A 17,915-nucleotide genomic window follows, 5' to 3' on the forward strand; every position below is an offset into this window, starting at 1 on the left:
TTCAGGTCAGCATACCCATTTATTTCAAAACCATAGAATGTGACCAAATCTTTTTTCAGGTCAACATGCACATTTATTTCAGGACCATATATAGAATGTAAAAATTCCATTTCTTATGCGTGTGAGATGAGAAGAGAGAGAGACTCGCAGTCGCATATATAATGGTCGGCAGTCTTCTGCCCTAGAGTTTCATTAGTTGTCTGTTGCTGTGCAGCTTCGTGCAGGGTTCTACCATTTTGTTATAAAGTGCAGCGCGCGTGGCTAGAATTCAACATCATGTGTGATATTTTGTCGATTTTAGACTGGGCTGTTCAACTAAATAGTCAACAGTATTCTTTCCAATATCGAAAAAGAAAATGTGAACAAGTGTGAGATCAGACAAACCTGGGTGGGTCTATTTTGTTATGTTCCATAGAGCATATATTAGCTTTGAGTGCTTGACCCCCACCCCGCGCCCCCCCCCCCCCCCCCGCCCCAATTAGTTATGTTCCATAGAGAATTAGCTTCAGTGCTTGACCCTGCAACCCCCAATCAAGTCATCAGTCAATTACTCTATTTTGTATGATGAAACAGATGAACTGTATAGGCTATATATATAGTTTACTGTTTACATATAGTAGTGCTATATAACTGCATTTAAATAATTCTCTTGGCTAATTAGATTGTACTAAATTATACGTGCTTCTTGGTTTTGCATGAATCTTTATCAATCTTGGTTTTAGTTTACCATGGTTGACAGAAGTAGTGGCTTCAAATCATGCACTCTTTTATGCATCGTAGTGCTGCTTTTAGTACTACACATGAATCCTTCTTGTGTATATGGATGCATTGAGAGGGAACGGAAAGCACTCCTTGCATTCAAAAAAGACACTGTGGACAACTACAATCGACTCTCTTCATGGGGATCGAGTGGAGATTGTTGTAAATGGTCAGGAGTCCGGTGCAGCAACCAGACTGGCAATGTCATCGAACTTCATCTTCAATATGAGACTACGATATAAATGCAACCTTTCGAAGGTACCATTAGTTCTAAACTGTTCGAGTTAGAGTTTTTGGAATATTTGGACCTCAGCTTGAATCAGTTGAATCTTGACAGCATTCGACATTTCATTGGTTCGTTGAGGAAATTAAGGTACCCTCGATCTCTCTTTTATTCTTATTAGTGGACCATTTCCATATCAAATTGGAAACCTCACAAACTTGGAATATCTCAATTTTGGCAACACTTACTTTACTAGAATAGAAAATCTCAATTGGCTCTCTCATCTTACTTCTTTAAGAGACTTGAAGCTGTCCAGCAGCAATCTCAGTACTGCTTTTGATTGGCTAGAAGCAGTTAATAAACTCTCTGAACTAAGAGGCTTAGAATTAGCCGACTGATCTTTCTCCTCCAGTTGTTTCGACTTTCGAGTACTACTCTTAATTACTCGCATAAATTCTTCTCAATATCTTGAGAGTGTTAGTCTCTCTTCCAACCAACTCAATTCAGCAGTACTCCAATGGCTATTCAACCACAACAACAGCCTTGTTAATCTCTCTCTCTATAACAACTCTTTTAGTGGTTCAGTTACTGATGTTTTCAGAATAAAAATACGTATCCAGCTGGTTTCTCTGGGAATGCGACCCTGTGTAGTTTGCACGATCGAGTTTCAAATTTCGACAAACAATTTGAGCGGACAACTTTCGGACTTGCTTCACATGTTTTTTGCATCCTGTCCTGAAAACTCATTAGAGACTTTGGATCTCTCAGACAATCACCTTGAGGGCACAGTGCCTAATCTCTCAATGTTTTCATCATTGAAAGAATTATACCTCCAGGGGAACCGTTTAACCGGAAGACTACCTGAAAGTATTGGACAAATGTCCAACATGGAGGTCATCCTTTTAGGCAAGAACTCTTTCACCGTGGAGATTTCAGAAACCCATTTCTCAAAACTCTCCCAATTAATAGCGTTGGATTTGTCCTACAGCTCATTTATATTCAACTTTGATCCTGGATGGGTTCCACCTTTTCAATTAAGTGGGATAAGCATCTTGCAAGATTGGACCGCATATTCCATAATGGCTTCGAGCTCAGAAGAGTTGTATTAAACTTGACATCTCTAATGCTGGAATTTCTGGTATTCTTCCAAGTTGGTTTTGGGGTCAAATTCCTCTTGATTTAGGGTATATGGATCTCTCTCACAACCAAATTGGAGGAACATTGTTTCCGGTGTTAGAAGGATTTACATATAATCCTTTCATCAATATGAGTTCAAATCAATTTGAAGGTCCAATCCCTTCGGTTCTGTCAAAAGCATCTTCTTTAGATCACTCCAATAATAAACTTTCAGGGTCAATTTCTTGATTTGTGCCCAACCAAATGTAACTACAGTAAATTAACCCTTCTTAGTCTTGCCAGCAACCATCTAGTTGGTGACCTTCCAGATTGCTGGACATTTTTAGAAAATCTAGTCTTTCTTGATTTAAGCAGCAATGCTCTTTCCGGAAAGATTCCTACCACAATAGGCTCGTTGTTGTCTTTGAAGACATTGAAACTAAACAACAACAGATTTGTAGGGGACTGCCTTCATCCTTGGGAAATTGCAGAAACTTAAGAGTCTGTGATTTTGGTGAAAATAATTATCAAGTTTGGTGCCTGAATGGTTAGGCGGTGGACTTGCAAATTTGATTGTTCTTATCCTTTGGTCCAACCAATTCCATGGAAGCATGCTCTTACAATTATGGAAAATTCGGTAATACATACATGTATGTCATACATACATTTATAAATGTGACAACAAATTTGTTCTCAGAGTGGTAAAGTTGAGTCATATTTTGTGTAATCTTAGTTTTATTAGTAGTAATTATTACATCACCTATATATGACTTTGTTACATGTTTTGAACAAATTCGTTGTCAATGTTGTAATTTTTGTTTAATTATATGTAAATAGTGTAAATGAATATGGTAACTTTGTTCTCAATGTTGTAATTTTGATTCATATAAGTTGTAATTTTTGTCCAAATAGATGTAAAATGAGTGTATATAAACATCACAGTACCATAGATTGTCCTTACAATTATGTCATCTAAAGCAAATTCAAATTTTAGATTTCTCAGTGAACAACATCTCTGGATTTATACCCAGATGCCTCCACAACTCTACAAGTTTGGCTCAAAATGGATTTTCAGCTACTATTGTACCCAGTATCAGTCAAGAATACTCAATTGATTACAAACAAGGTATATCTGTTTACGAGTACGTTGATGAAGCATCCCTGATATGGAAAGGAACAATGTGGAAATACAAATCTACTCGAGGGCTAATGAAGAGTATTGACCTCTCATGCAATAGTTTCACCGAGGAGATTCCTAGTGAAATCAGGTTTCTTGTTGGGCTGGTTTCTTTAAACCTGTTGAGAAACCAATTAACAGGTCCAATACCTCAGGAGATTAATTGGAAGCTTGCAGTCATTGGACTTCCTTGACTTGTCAACAAGCATTTCTCAGATACCTCGTCTCAGTATGTTGGACACTTGTCATACAACAACCTCTCTGGAATGATTCCAATAGGTACTCAGATCCAAATCTTTGAGCCAACTGCTTTTGCTGGAAATCGCCTTCTTTGTGGACCTCCTCTTCCAAAGTTGTGTTTTGATCATGGAGAGAAAACAAGCGACCAAGAAGAAGAGGAAGAAGAAGGGGAGGATGAGCTCATAACGCAAGGATTTTATATCAGTATGGTACTCGGGTTTGTCGTTGGGTTTTATATATGGAGTTATTGGCCCTCTTTAGGCCTCATCATTTAGCCCTTTGGCCCTAAACCTGCCCGGCCCATAGGGCCGAAGCCCTATCTGGTCCTTACATTAGGGTGGGTTGGCCCTACCCTTTCTCAAATAGGGTAGGGTAAGGGTCATGCAAATGAAGCCCGGCCCGGCCCTTTAAGCCCGCCCAATTAAGCCCTAATAATTTTCTATTTTTTCTATTTTTTTAATATGTTTCTCTTTAGTCTATAACATACAACTTATCTATTTTTTGTAATTGATTTCCTAAGCTTTATTTTCTTTAATTTTTGTTTCCTTTGTTAAACAACAATTAATTTTGGGAGATTTAGAGAGATAATTAATTGAATATAACCATCTTAACTAATATTTATAAATGTTATAACTTATAAGTTATGAGTCTTGTATTACCTATATAATCATTGAGAGCTACATTTTGAGATAAAAAATAAAAGTAATATATTTCTTTTTATTAAACAAATTAAGGTCCTTTTAGGCCCATTTCGGCCATATTCGGAAGGCCAACCCGACCCGGCCCTAGTGGCTTAGGCCTTTCAGGATGGTAAGGGTTAGCATATTTAAGCCCCGGTCAGACCCTACCCAGCCCTAAATTTTGTTGACTTTGACTAGACCAGCCCCGGTCCGACCCTAAGCCCTAAAATTTAGGGTAAGGTCGGCCCTAACCCGGCCCATGATGACCCCTAGCCCTCTTCTCTTCAAATAAACCTACTTGCTCTTGAATTGTTTCGAAAGATGGTGGTTACGTGTTTCATGTATTAGTGTATGTTTGTGTGTTAACTTATTCTTACATCAAAGAATGTCATGAAAAATAAAATGATATGTTTTATTTTTGATTAAGATGATATATTTTCATAAGGACAGGAAAAGCAACGGAACTATGCAAGACACTAATCTATGAATATGCAATGCATATGCATGAAGCACACTTGTATTTCATTTCCTAAAAGCATCGCTTTTGTATGTTCCATACTTATCTACGAAAAATACTATTACCTACCAACCATGAAGCACATCCAACAACCGTTCACATTTCATTCATAAGAAATCAAGAGACAAAAATGGACAGAACGCCCTTGGTGTCATATCACATTCCAAGGTTCTAAATCTCTGCGATATTTCTGATATATCCCCAGATATCTCATTTTTTCGACGGACCGATATATCTAGGGGGTAAATATCTTATTTGTCACCGTTTCTGTGAAATTTCTCCCACATCGTCAAATATCCCTGATATATTAGATATTTGCGATATATCCCGATAAAGTGAAGAAATATCTGTAAAATTTGAGGTAAAAATAAAAAAAACTCAGTAATTCTCTAAATGAAAATCTGTGTGAAGAGAGATTTCCTAAAGGCAAATTTGTGTGAGAAGAAATCCCCTTTAGGTGAGTAGAAAATCCTCTCAAGGCGAATCTAGGTGAGGAGAATTGGATAAATACCCTCAAGGCGATTTTGGGTGAGAAGTAATTCTCTAAAAGTCTAAATGCAAATCTGTGTGAGGAGAGATTTGGTACTGTGTAGTCTGTGACTATTTCTGTAACTCTGTATGTAGTTTGTAACTCTGTAGTTGAATAATAGAAAGAAGATAAAGCCATAAAGGTTCAATTATTCAAATGAGGCCAAATGACATTGCAGAAGGAAGTCAAGGAACCATATATGGATGACATGATGAGAAGAGAGTGCAGAGTACGGAGTATTAAATTTTGGCTATGCATCTTGAAAAAGTGAGGAATAACAAAGCTACTGTGTAGTCTGTGTCTTAAACCTGAAATTTTTTTTTGGAAGTTGTCTCTTGTTTTATTGGATCAACATAATTAAAAATAGAAAGTGATATATGCTATGAAGCAAACTACAGACGGTTAAATAGTTAAATGTAATTCATCTTTTTTATTGATTTTATTTTATTAAGTGCAATGTTTATAAAACTATACAAAGGGCCCCAAATTGATCAGGGAAGGAAATTTCCTACCAATTTCCCATAGAAATTATTGGTGGGAGACTTGAATAATAATTTGGTCGTCAAGTTACTCTTTCTTGGTTGGTGATGATGCTTAGTTTGTCCTCTATTGTTAGTTGGCGAGTTCCTCCACCTGAGAGGCATTATTATTACTCACACTGTGAGTGTATAGTCTGTAGTTGAATAGTATAAAGAAGCTAAAAGTTCAAATGCTAAAGTAACTATCAAATGGAATAGGTGAATAACATGCATAAAGAGACTCAGAGCAGGCTACTCAGGCACGGACGGAGAGGGGGCTGCAGCACACCTCAACATCTTGAGAAAAAAATAATTATTATATATATAGACTACGTTATAGTACTTCTAAAAAAATCAAACATATATAATATATATAACAAACTGCAGCCGACAATTCTCTATTTTTCTCCCATTTTCTCCTCTTTTATGTCGTCCCCTCCGGCCCTCCCCACCTTTTCTTCCCTTTTGTTCTCTTTTCTGTCATCCCCTCTTTGTCTTTTCTTTCCTTTTCTCCTCTTCTCTTTCTTCTCTTTTCTGTCAGCCCTCCTCATCTTTTCTTCCCTTTTCTCCTCTTCTCTTTCTTCTCTTTTCTGTCGGCCCTCCTCATCTTTTCTTCCCTTTTCTTCTCACTTTTTCTTCTCTTTTATGTCATCCCCTCCTTATCTTTTCTGAATTTCTCTCCTTCCCTCCTCATCTCTGCCCAATAACCCAGTTCTCTTGTTTCTCAGACTCAATACTCTCACCTCTCTTTGCACATCAGCGTCAGTCTTTCACCTCTCTCTACCAAGTCACTCTCTCCTCTTCTCAGCAATCTGCTCTCATTCTCTCAACTTTATTGAGGTATTACACTTCAACTTCTTTTCTAGGGCTAAATACTGATTACTACCCTGTAGTTTGGGTCTAAAATCAATTCAGTCCCTGAACTTCTAATTTCATCAAGAACACCCCTGCACTTTCAATTTTGATCTAATGGGTCCAATTTATTAGTTTTCTAACAATTGAGTCATTTAACTTGTTGACATGGCTCATATATAGCCTATGTGTTTATGATGTGGTGTTGAGGTGGCCTACATAGTCAATTTAGGAGTGAGATCCACTATTAGAAATCTATCAAATAAATAGTTTTTCAACAAATAATCCAACTATAACTTGAACCCATAATAGAATATTAACGAATTGGACCTATTAGGTCAAAATTGAAAGTGCAGGGGTGTTTTTGATGAAATTAGAAGTCCAGGGATTGAATTGATTTTGGACCTAAACTACAGGGTAGTAACCAGTGTTTAGCCCTCTTTTCTATAATGAATTTTTTTGATGAAATTAGAATGTAATTTAAATTAAAACTTCAGTATTTTTCTAGATTTCTTGATGTAAGTAATCAAATCTATTGATTCCTAAAAAAAAGTACATTCATATTTTCTAAAAAATGATGTTGTTAATTGTTATGGGTGATATTCCAAGTTCGGTTGAGCAAGAACCTTCTAGTTATGTAAGAGTAGAGTTTCGTGAAATTGATGTTACAATAAATATATACTTGTTTTAGTACATTTTTATATGCTAGATTAAAAATGGTAAGCAGCGGTAGAGGTGGAAATGATCCAGCATGGAAGTACGCAACTCCCGTCGAAGGAAATCGAAATGGTACAACATGTATATTTTGTTTTGCCACTTTTAAAAGTAGAGGAATTACAAGATTGAAGAGTCATTTATCGGGTTATGATCCTCACAAGAGTGTAAAGAAATGTAATAAGGTGCCACCGGAGATCAAAACAGAGGTGATAGCATGGATAAAGAGAAAAGATTCTATTAAGCAAGAAAAGGCAGCTGTCCAAGATGATATTAGAGAAGAACTTTGCAATGATTATCTTGGCAATCAAACAAGTTTGTACAATGACGATGACGACAATGATGATGATGATGATGATGGATTTCAGTATCCACCAGACATGCACCCTGCAGAACGACAAGATTATCGTGCTGCAGTAAGATGATCAACCATAGATCGTGATGAGAACTCTCAGTTTAGTAGAAGTGCAAGATTTCAATTTCCAAAACAATCGAGAGGCGGTAGTAGCAGTCAACAACCGCAACAAGTTGATCGATCAAAAACCTATCGGTACTCATTTCCTGAGCCTCCAGTAGCAATGCCATCAAAAGATAGTCGATCAAAACAAAGCACAATTAAATCATTACTAAAAGGTGGTAGAGAACTATTGGCAACAATGGTGTCCAAATACCACATATATGATGTTGTCCCTTTTAATAAAGCTGATTCTCCACATTTCCAAAACATGTTGACTACAGCTGGAAATCTAGGTAAATTATATTGTGTTTACATATTTCTTCATGGACAATTATGTTAAGTAGAATTTATATAATGAAGATTCCTATAAAATAAATCATTGTCTTGTTTAGGTCCTGGTGTAAAGCATCCTACCTCCTATGAAATTCAGACTCGTTACTTAGAGAATGAGTATACAGAAATGAAAAGGTATGTGGATACTCAGAGAGAAACCTGGAAAAGATATGGATGCACTATCATGTGTGATGGATGGACTGGCCCAACCAAAATGTCTATTCTAAATTTCATGGTGTATTCAAAAGGTTCAACTATGTTTTTGAAGTCTGTAGATGCTTCACATATGAAAAAAAATGCTCAGTACATAGAACTATTGTTAGATGAGATTATCCAGGATGTTGGACCAGAAAATGTTGTCCAAATTGTCTCTGACAATGCATCAGCATTTAAAAAGGCCGGAAGGGAACTATAGAAAAAATATCCGCTGTTCTGGATCCCGTGTGCTGCCCACTGCATCGATTTGATATTTGAAGATATCGAGAAGCAAGAGACTGTTTCCACTGTCGTCAAATGGGCTCAAAGTGTAACTAACTACATCTACAATCATAGTTGGGTACTGGCTGAAATGAGGAGCATCATGAAGGGAGATTTGATTCGACCGGGTAAAACTCGATTTGTGACAAATCACATTGCCATCGACAATATTTTGAAGAAGAAATCTGATTTGAGAAAATTGTTTACAAGTAGCGCATGGAATGAGAATGCAACGAGCAGGACCAGAGATGGCAAAAGGATAGAAAAAAGAGTCCTCGATGGGACATTTTGGGATGGCACGGAAGCAGTCCATAAAATTTATAAGTCATTGTATGAGATTCTTCGAATTGTTGACACAGAAATTCAGCCAACCATGCCCATATTATATGATATGTTTGAAAGAGTGAAACAACAAATATCACAGATGAGAGGAAAGAAATGGGTGCTTAAAATCATCAATGATCGATGAGATAACACATTAAGTCAACCATTGCATGCAGCAGGTATTATTTCTCTATCTCGAAATAAGTTTGTAAATTGATAATTACTTAGTTAGATCTATATTATATAACTTTTTGGTTTCTTGTTTGTAGCACATTTCTTAAACCCAAATTTTCATTATCGACATGATGTTGGTTATAGCCCACGTTTCACAAACTCTCTGGCAACAGTTGTCGAACAATTTAACTTAAATGGAGAAATTGCAGATACATTTGTGGATGAGGTAACTTCTTATTGATGACAACCATAAAAAAAAATTGGGATTAGAAATGATTAATTTTCAAATTGTTAATGCAGATTGTATGCTTTAGAGATGCAAAGGAATCATTTGGGTCAACCATAGTAAGAAAAACAAGAGAAACCAGAAATACAGGTTTGTGGTATATCCGTATATGTATACATTAAAACACACACATACACACACATATAATTTCTTTAATAGAAAATGTTGATCTATTATAGCAGTAACTTATTGTAGTAGCTTTACAGCTGATTGGTGGACACAATGTGGGTATTCTGCACCAAACATGCAGAAAATTGCAATGCGTATTTTGGCACAAACGACTTCTTCTTCTGCGTGTGAGAGAAATTGGAGTACATTTGCTATTATTCATACCAAGCAAAGGAACCGTTTGGCATATCAGAAGTTGGAAAAGTTTGTATACTGCTACTACAACATGAAGCTGTGGCTGCGAGATAAACAAGCAAAGAATAATGTGGTCAATGAAAATAACTATATAGATCTACTTCATGTTACAAGCGAGCCGCTTGATAATGGTATTGATCCACTTCATGATTGGATTATGCCTGCACACCAAATGATGAAGCTGGAAGACCTCTTCCACAAGTTGTAGAAACTGCAACTAATATGCTGGAATCAACGTAGAGAGAGTCTTATCTGAAGAAGTTGTTAAAAACCCAGAAGATAATTCAGATAGTGATGATGCGTGGGGTGGTACAGCAACTCCAGATAGTTCTGATGATGGTGGAGAGGGTGGAAGCGGAACATGTGGTGGAGGTGAAAGATATGAATATGTACAATCTTCTGTGGATGGAGGATTCCAATTTACCTGTGAAGGTAATTTTGATCATGCCACCCAAGATGAAGACCACGGAGTGAGAACAGCTGGTCATGGTGCTCAAGAGAAGACCCGATATGGGAGGAGGACTAGAGGTGCAATTGATGATCAAAGTACCCCATCTGATGTTTCTTCAATTGCCTTAAGTTTTGACTCTATCAGTTTAGGCACAGAGCGCAGTGAGATCTCAAATGAATCTCATGAAGGCAACAATCAATTTGGTTATGATGCTTATAGATATAATCAATATGGAGAAGTATATGATTAGTCATCTAGTTGGGTTCATCATTATTATCCCCTTATAGGGGAAACAGTCGGCAGCTCTAAAGAGATCTATAACTATCATGTTCATCACAACAATTCGCACTATATGAGTCATATGTCTTGGTCTGATTATTGCATTTTTGTAGACCAGCGAGCGGCTTTTCAACCGCCTAGAGTCTCTTTTTGGATGTAGATGAAGTTTACATTCATATGTATTTATATGTAGTTCTAAATTTCTAATAAATTGACTTTTTTCAAAAACGATATTTTCGTACACTGTATCCCCGATATATCCGATATCTCCCTTTTTCAAAGTACCAATAGATATGAAAATACCGATATTTAAAACTTTGGTCATATGTCTTCAATTGTAGAAATTGGTGCATATTCCATGCCCCTCTTCAATCACTTTTTCCATTGCAGCTAAACCAAAATTGGGCCCTAATAGAAGACCCAATCAAGCAACCCAAAGGCTCAAACAAGCAACCATGAGGCCCCCAAAGTTATAATATGTACAGGAATAAGTTTGATCGAAATATGACTTTTTCGCATGTAGTTGCAATAGCATTCTACTATGCATTTTAAAAGATATTGGATATGAATTAATTTCTTATTTGTCATATACCTAATTAATTAAATCGCACTCTTCTATTGCATTTTGAATTGCAATTTTGTTTGTTTGTTTGTTTTGATATTCAATCATGTTTGTAATCAACAAATATGTTTGTGGATTAGAGGAATTGCTTATACCATATTTCTCAAACACATTGTCAATATTCTCATATATTTTGTGAAGTCAATCAAGTTACTGATGTATTAGCGAAACATGGTTCATCATCTTCCAATTTCTTTTAGTGTGACTTGAGTCTTCCATTTTTTTTTACCTCTTAAAATAGTGAACACTTAGGTCTCTCGAAATTTTGACTTTTACAGAATGCTTTTCCTTATCATATTTTTGGTTTGTGGGAGGTTTTTCAGCTTTCGTCCCCCTCTTTTGTATATTTTTTTTTTATAAAATAAACTCTAGAGAGTAATGTGTCTCTCTTAGCCCCTAGTTTCACCCACCGTCTAATTATATGTATATTGCTAATCAGGTATAATTCCTTATAACTTCAAGCTGAAGACTGATGTTGCTAAACCAAATAGTTGTAAAACAACAATCAGGTTGGTGCACATCTAACATATGTTATTATTATTTTTTTTCTTCAGAATATTAATTTTCTTTTTTATTTAAGTTAATAGTATTGAAATTGAAAATCGATAAGCTGGGCTCTAAAGAAGCCTGAAAGTAAATCCCCCAAGGACCAGCCCACAAAACCCTCTTGGCAAAAAGAAATGAAAAAAAATGAAAAACAAACAAAATCCCTGATAACCCAAAACCCCAAAATTTGAAAAACCTCAGTCCGACGCAGAAAGACTGAGCGAGAGAGAGAGCAGAGAAGGAACAATGTCCGGTTTCAATTTCGGATCCTCCGCGGCCTCCGCTTCACAATCCACTTCCCCTTTCGGATCCTCCACCCCGGCTTTCTCATTCGCCTCCTCCCCTTCCCTTTTCGGATCCTCCGCGCCCGCCACCGCCTCCACCGGGTTCGGACTCGGATCCTCCTCTTTCGGCTCCGCTTCCTCAAACCCCTCCACCTCCTCCTCCCCTTTCAGCTTCTTATCCAACACCGCCTCCTCCCCGCTTTCAGTAACCCAAACCCTAGCCCCGCCCCGAACCCGAACCCATTTTCCTCATTCGGAGTCGGATCCTCCACCGCCTCAACCACCACCGCCGCCGCAGCTTCTACACCTTTCGGATTCAATCCCTCCACCGCCGGTTCAGGCTCCACTCCGTCGCAGCCTAAGTTCGGCTCAACCGCAACCCAATCCCTGTTTGGCTCATCCTCATCGGCGCAGGCTCCGGGTTCTACCCCATCCTTATTCGGGTCATCCGCATTCGGGTCAACTGCATCTGCCTCCGCTTCCGGCACTACCAGCTCTCTGTTCGGCTCGGCTTCGGCGGCTTCACCTTTGTTTGGTACTACTACTACTACTACTACTACTTCTTTCGCTCCCAGCACAGGCTCAGCTCTGTTTGGCTCATCCTCTTCATCGGCGGCGCCGCCCTCCTCCACCGCTCAGAACTTGTTTGGCTCTGCTCCGTCGTCCGCGGCTCCAACCACTCCCTCATTCCCAAGCTTTTCGAGCTCTTCCTCTGCAGCAGCCCCAACCACTCCCGCATTCTCAAGCTCTCTGAGCTCTTCCTCTGCAGCCCCAACCACTCCTGCATTCTCCATCTTTTTGGGCTCTTCGTCTGCAGCATCAACCACTCCCACTCCCACTCCCGCATTCCCATCCTTTTCGAGCTCTTCCGCTGCAGCCTCAACCACTTCTCCTTTCGCAGGCTTTTCGAGCTCTTCTTCTGCAGCTCCGGCCACTTCCTCGTTCGCAAGCTCTTCGGGGTTCTCATTATTCCCGAGTTCAGCTCCTGCTAAGCCCACAGCAGCATCCACACCTACTACTACGGCGCCTTCATCAAGCAGCGGTTTCAACCTCTCATTTGGAACGCCCACATCCTCGGCTTCTCAACCTTCTTTTGGATTCAGCAATGCCGCCTCATCAGCCGCAGCGGCTTCCGCCGCATTGTCATTTTCAAAGTCTTCATCGCCATTGTTTTCAACCGTCACGACCACCACGGCTTCTTCAACTCCGGCTGCAAGTAGTACTACACAATCTCCTTTCTCTTTGCCGGCTTTCAATGTGACTCCTACTGCTCCTCCTGCTGCGAGCACCACTGCACTGACTTCAACGGCAGTGCCTGCCAGCTCAGCTGCTGCTTCATCAAGCACTACTACGAGTTCCTTTACAGGTTTCTCCTTAACACCTGCTTCTTCGGCGGCTACTGCTTCTTCTTCTGGCCCTTCATTGTTTTCCAGTGCCTCTGTGCCCGCCTCGTCATCACAAGCACAACCAAGCACCACACTGCCCGCATTTGGTTAGTTTTCTCAACCTGTTTATCTATTTGAAAGTTGAATAAAATTATAGATTCAATATTATAGTAGTGGTAGGCGGAATATCTTTATTAGATTATGCTGTGCACTTTTTTAGAGCAATTTCAGTTTCTTTATGTTGATGCTTGAATTAGTATATCCCTACACAAGGGGCAAATAAAAAAGCGATCTTGTAACTAACCTCCATTTTGTATAAATGTTTATGTGCCTAGCTCAAGTATCTTTTGATTTATTATGAAGGCTCTGATAATGTGTGGATATAACTGTACTGTGTAGGTCTCACTACTTCAGCAACTGCAACTACCACTGCAACTACAACGACGACTGGTACCAGTACCCCTGCTGCTCCGACATCAAGTGCACTTGCTGTGGCTTCTACTAGTGGGTCAGTGCACTTTGTGTTGGTTCTGACCTTTTCTTATGGTTATACCTTGCATCTAAAGTTTCTTCTATAGTTTTTTGCCCAACTGTTAAACCTATTATGCTTTCCACTTTTTCGTTCCTTAACATAATCGTCATTAGTGTTTCACATGCTGTTCATGTTATAAACATTAATCTTTAACAGAAGAGTGAACACTATAAACTTGAAAATTGCAACGGAATGTTCTGTAATTTGTAGTTCATGTAAGTAAAAGATGCTTATTACACATGCCCAAATCTCTATTACTTGGGGCAGATACACCAGATAAATATAAAGAACTACCTACATTTCTCACTTATGCTATTCTGTCATTTTTATCGTTCAGGACAACCTCAAATGTTAATGGCAGCACTACAGTATCTACGACAACACCAAAATTACCTTCTGAGATCACTGGGAAGACTGTTGAGGAGGTACTTCATATTTTTTTTTTTTTTTTTCATGGGATTGTAATATCACCAACTTTAGTTTCATATATGAATGAGTATTTTAGACAATCATACTATTGAGTACTATGTGTCAGGAAGGTAGAAATATATAAATAAAAAAAGAAGAAAACGAAGATCCTTATTTATTAAAGGAAACATGTGAACAATCGTGATGATTTGCAACTGAATTTACAATGTCCTCTAAAACTCTGTGGATCAATTACTTTTTTCATATCTAGCACCTTTACTTTAGTCGTTTTAGAGATGCACTACTAAATTCTTCAGTCATTTCAGAAAACCAAGTGTCTACCCTACCCCTCTATATTATATATGCATTTCCATTCTTTTTTATATTGCATCTCTACCCTACTCCCTGCATTAGTTGTATTACATCTCTAATCTATTCCTTATTAAGTAATTATTCTTATGCTATAATTGAAGATTATCAAGGAGTGGAATGCTGAGCTTCAAGAGCGTACTGGAAAATTCCGAAAGCAGGCTAATGCAATAGCAGACTGGGACAGGAGGATTTTGCAGAACCGTGATGTTCTTCTTAGGCTCGAGGTGATCTTTTTCTTAATATATCATAGAAATTGTAGCTCTATGATTTTCTGTTATGATACAGTAGTATTCATGTATTTGATCAATGAATTGTGCTCGTACTTCTGGTATATTCTGGTAAGTAATATGGGACAATCAGTTTGCATTTTTTCATTAGCCGTGTTGAAGAGAAAGTGAGGACTTAGTTGTGTTGACTCCATTCTTCAATCCTACTAAAAAATTGTCAAAAAAGTTGTTACTACTAAGTTTACACTTTTTTTTTTGTTATATTGCTTTAAGCTACTTATGTTTTCTGTTTCGGACTTAATGGATGTTTGTATTAATCTTTTAGATCGAAGTGGCAAATGTGGTAGATACCCAAGCTAAGGTGGAGCGGCAACTAGAGTTAATTGAGACTCATCAGCAAGAGGTACTTTCATAAGTTTATTTTTACTACAAGGTTATGATTGTTGTCGGTATTTTTCTATACTTGTGCATCTCAACTGTGTTTCTTTAATATATAAAGGTACTCTTTATCCCTTGAGGTATTCTTTTCCTATGCCCGAGACTGTTGTCTCTTTAATATATAAAGGTACTCTTTATCCCTTGCGGTATTCTTTTCCTATGCCCAAGAGGTCTGCAGTTTCCCCTTAGATATTCACTTCCAGGAACAATAAACCGATAATAAAATCAATAAGCATCCGCAACGATGTTTAGTTTTGGGTTGGTCATTATAATTCAGGAAGATCTTCTCATTTTAATTTTTCTATTTTAGTGCTTGAATCTCTAAAGCTGATACTCAGAAATTCATTTTTGGAATTGAACTGGAGCCTTCCAATTTGTTTGTAGACCACAACAATTTTAAATATATGCACAATAAGACTCATTCTTTGGTTACTCTTCTTAGGTCGATAAGGCTTTACAAAGCATGGAACAAGAAGCTGAGCGTATATACAAGGATGAGCGTGGATCGCTTCTTGATGATGAAGCTGCATCCACAAGAGATGCAATGTGAGTATTTGCTATCATGTTTGGACCAATTTCATATGTTAATTTTCTGTTCTAGTAGTACACTCATCTGTTGCATTAAGGAATCTGTTAATACGCCAAAGCTGTAATCAAGTCATGAACTATGCTCTAACTCAGTCTAGTTTGGTGACTTGGCATGGGGTACAGGGAATCAAATGTTGGGAATATGTGGACTAGCCAATAATTGTTGGTTTGAGTGGAATCGGAATGTGTTGGTGATTGCAAATATTGTTAGTGTCCCGTTTGCTCTTTTAATTGAAATTAAAGTGAGGAGTTATAGGATTCCATTTCAACATGTTCTTTAGGTCTTGGATCACATTTTGGTTGAGAGATATTAACAAGTAAAGACAATGTTTGAAAGATTGGATGACGAGTTGCAGATTTGATATACAGTATTGAGGATTACATCAACTTGATTCTTAAAGGCTAGATTGCTTAAAACACCTTATAGTGCCTTTAATTTCTCCTGTCTTTCACCATTTAATGACCTTTTCTATATAATCTGCTTTATCTTACACTTATACTAAACAGTTGTGGTCTTTAGTAGCTTTCTGCAATGATTAATTAGAATTTAAATAATCGCAACTAGTAAAGTGATCTTTTGTAGCAACTAAAATGATTTTTGTTTGGGAGAAATGGAGACGTATTTTATTTAAATTTTTAATAATAATCGTGAAATTTTGGAATTTTTACCTGCGTGTTTCCAATTGTAGCAGTAAAACTGAAAAGGTGCAGTTGTTTATGTGTGATATCTTACATAGGCTATATATGTTTTGTTGAAATGGGTGAATTTGGTTTAACTGTGGTTTATCCTTCTCTTTTTTGCACAAACATGCAGACTCATTGAAGCACAAATACAGATTCATTGTTAATCATCATGGTGGTTTATATGCAGGTATGAGCAGGCTGAGTTTATAGAGAGGGAGCTAGAGCAGGTGACAGAGCAAATCAAATCAATTATTGAGACTGTAAATGCCAACCAGGTAAAGCTGTGAATTTTAGTGTTTCTACTTCTTAACAAGCTATTTCCAACATGTGCCAACAATGACAATGGTGCTTATGACGTTATGTGTCATTTAGGGAGGAGAATTGGAAGTAAATGATGGGATGGCTCCACTAGATGTGGTTGTACGAATCTTAAACAACCAACTAAGCTCTTTAATGTGGATTGATGAAAAGGTTAGTATCCTGTTGCATAAATTTTTGAGTTGCAGTTTTTTGGTCTCATCGATCACATGCAGCTAAATGTAAGCAAGCTGTGGGCCCCCATGTCTGGAGAATCTCAAAACCTGTGTTACATAATATCTTTGTGTGCCTAGTTAAAAATTTATAATGGTTTCCCTTTTAAAATTAGAATGGATTTAGGTTTGGCTAAAATGCACTTAGATTAAGAAAAGCCCAGTTCAATCCTCAGTGTTCTGGAATTTTGTAATCAGTATGCACTAACATTTGTAAGATAATATTATCAAGAGTCCAATGTCACTGGACTTCTCCTGTTCTGAGGGAGAAACAACAAAATGATTATAACAATCAAAATCGGTGGATGGAACTGTTTTTCAAATATAATCTGGCTATTTCCTCAATGTTTTAGATGTGCTTTCCTGTTAAGTGTAATATTATCTCCCTTGATGATTTCAGGCCGAAGAGTTCTCATCGCGAATTCAGAAGCTTGCCAATCAAGGTCCTGCTGCAGATCGCGAATTGATGGGTCCAAGACACTGGATGTCATGATCTTTGGAATTAAACAACCTTTATTTTTCTCTCCAAGATCAGTTTCTAACTGTATGAAAGAAGTATATGCCTAATATTCTCTGTAATACCTCCCTGCAGTTTCACAATAGTATGGTTGAACTTAGGCTGGGTGAGATCAAATGTTGAATTTAAAAATATTTTGGGGATTTTGCAATAGCCATCAATGAGTTTAGCCTTTTGTTTAATTGACTGATGTAACAATCCCATGGAGTGAGATGTCAATCTTTCTTTCTACCCATGGTTGGGTGATATTGTTACCATCATAGAAGTTCTCCAATTAGTGTTGTGTTTTCATTTTGCTCAGCTGTAATTTCTG

At 37.8% G+C, this 17,915-nt stretch overlaps 1 protein-coding gene across 1 annotated transcript; it reads left to right on the forward strand.

Moving 5' to 3' along the window:
* The first annotated feature begins 7,981 nt into the window (after positions 1-7,981).
* On the forward strand, positions 7,982-17,848 carry LOC112166919 (nuclear pore complex protein NUP62). Its single transcript, XM_024303858.2, has 12 exons — positions 7,982-8,075; positions 8,175-8,250; positions 8,668-8,720; positions 11,839-13,413; positions 13,706-13,814; positions 14,176-14,263; positions 14,720-14,842; positions 15,171-15,248; positions 15,726-15,829; positions 16,743-16,830; positions 16,928-17,026; positions 17,486-17,848. The coding sequence occupies exons 1-12, from the start codon at positions 7,982-7,984 to the stop codon at positions 17,576-17,578; spliced, it is 2,580 nt and encodes an 859-aa protein (XP_024159626.2). The 3' UTR covers positions 17,579-17,848.
* The last annotated feature ends 67 nt before the right edge of the window (positions 17,849-17,915 follow it).

Source organism: Rosa chinensis, chromosome 1, assembly GCF_002994745.2.
Source record: "Rosa chinensis cultivar Old Blush chromosome 1, RchiOBHm-V2, whole genome shotgun sequence".
Classification (NCBI taxonomy): Eukaryota; Viridiplantae; Streptophyta; class Magnoliopsida; order Rosales; family Rosaceae; genus Rosa; species Rosa chinensis.

Coding starts and splice junctions, on each gene's coding strand:
- LOC112166919 (XM_024303858.2), top strand. CDS start 7,982: ATGGTGTCCAAATACCACATATATGATGTTGTCCCTTTTAATAAAGCT. Junction 8,251..8,667: donor GAGTATACAGAAATGAAAAG/GTATGTGGATAC, acceptor CTACAATCATAG/TTGGGTACTGGCTGAAATGA. Junction 13,815..14,175: donor GCTGTGGCTTCTACTAGTGG/GTCAGTGCACTT, acceptor TTTATCGTTCAG/GACAACCTCAAATGTTAATG.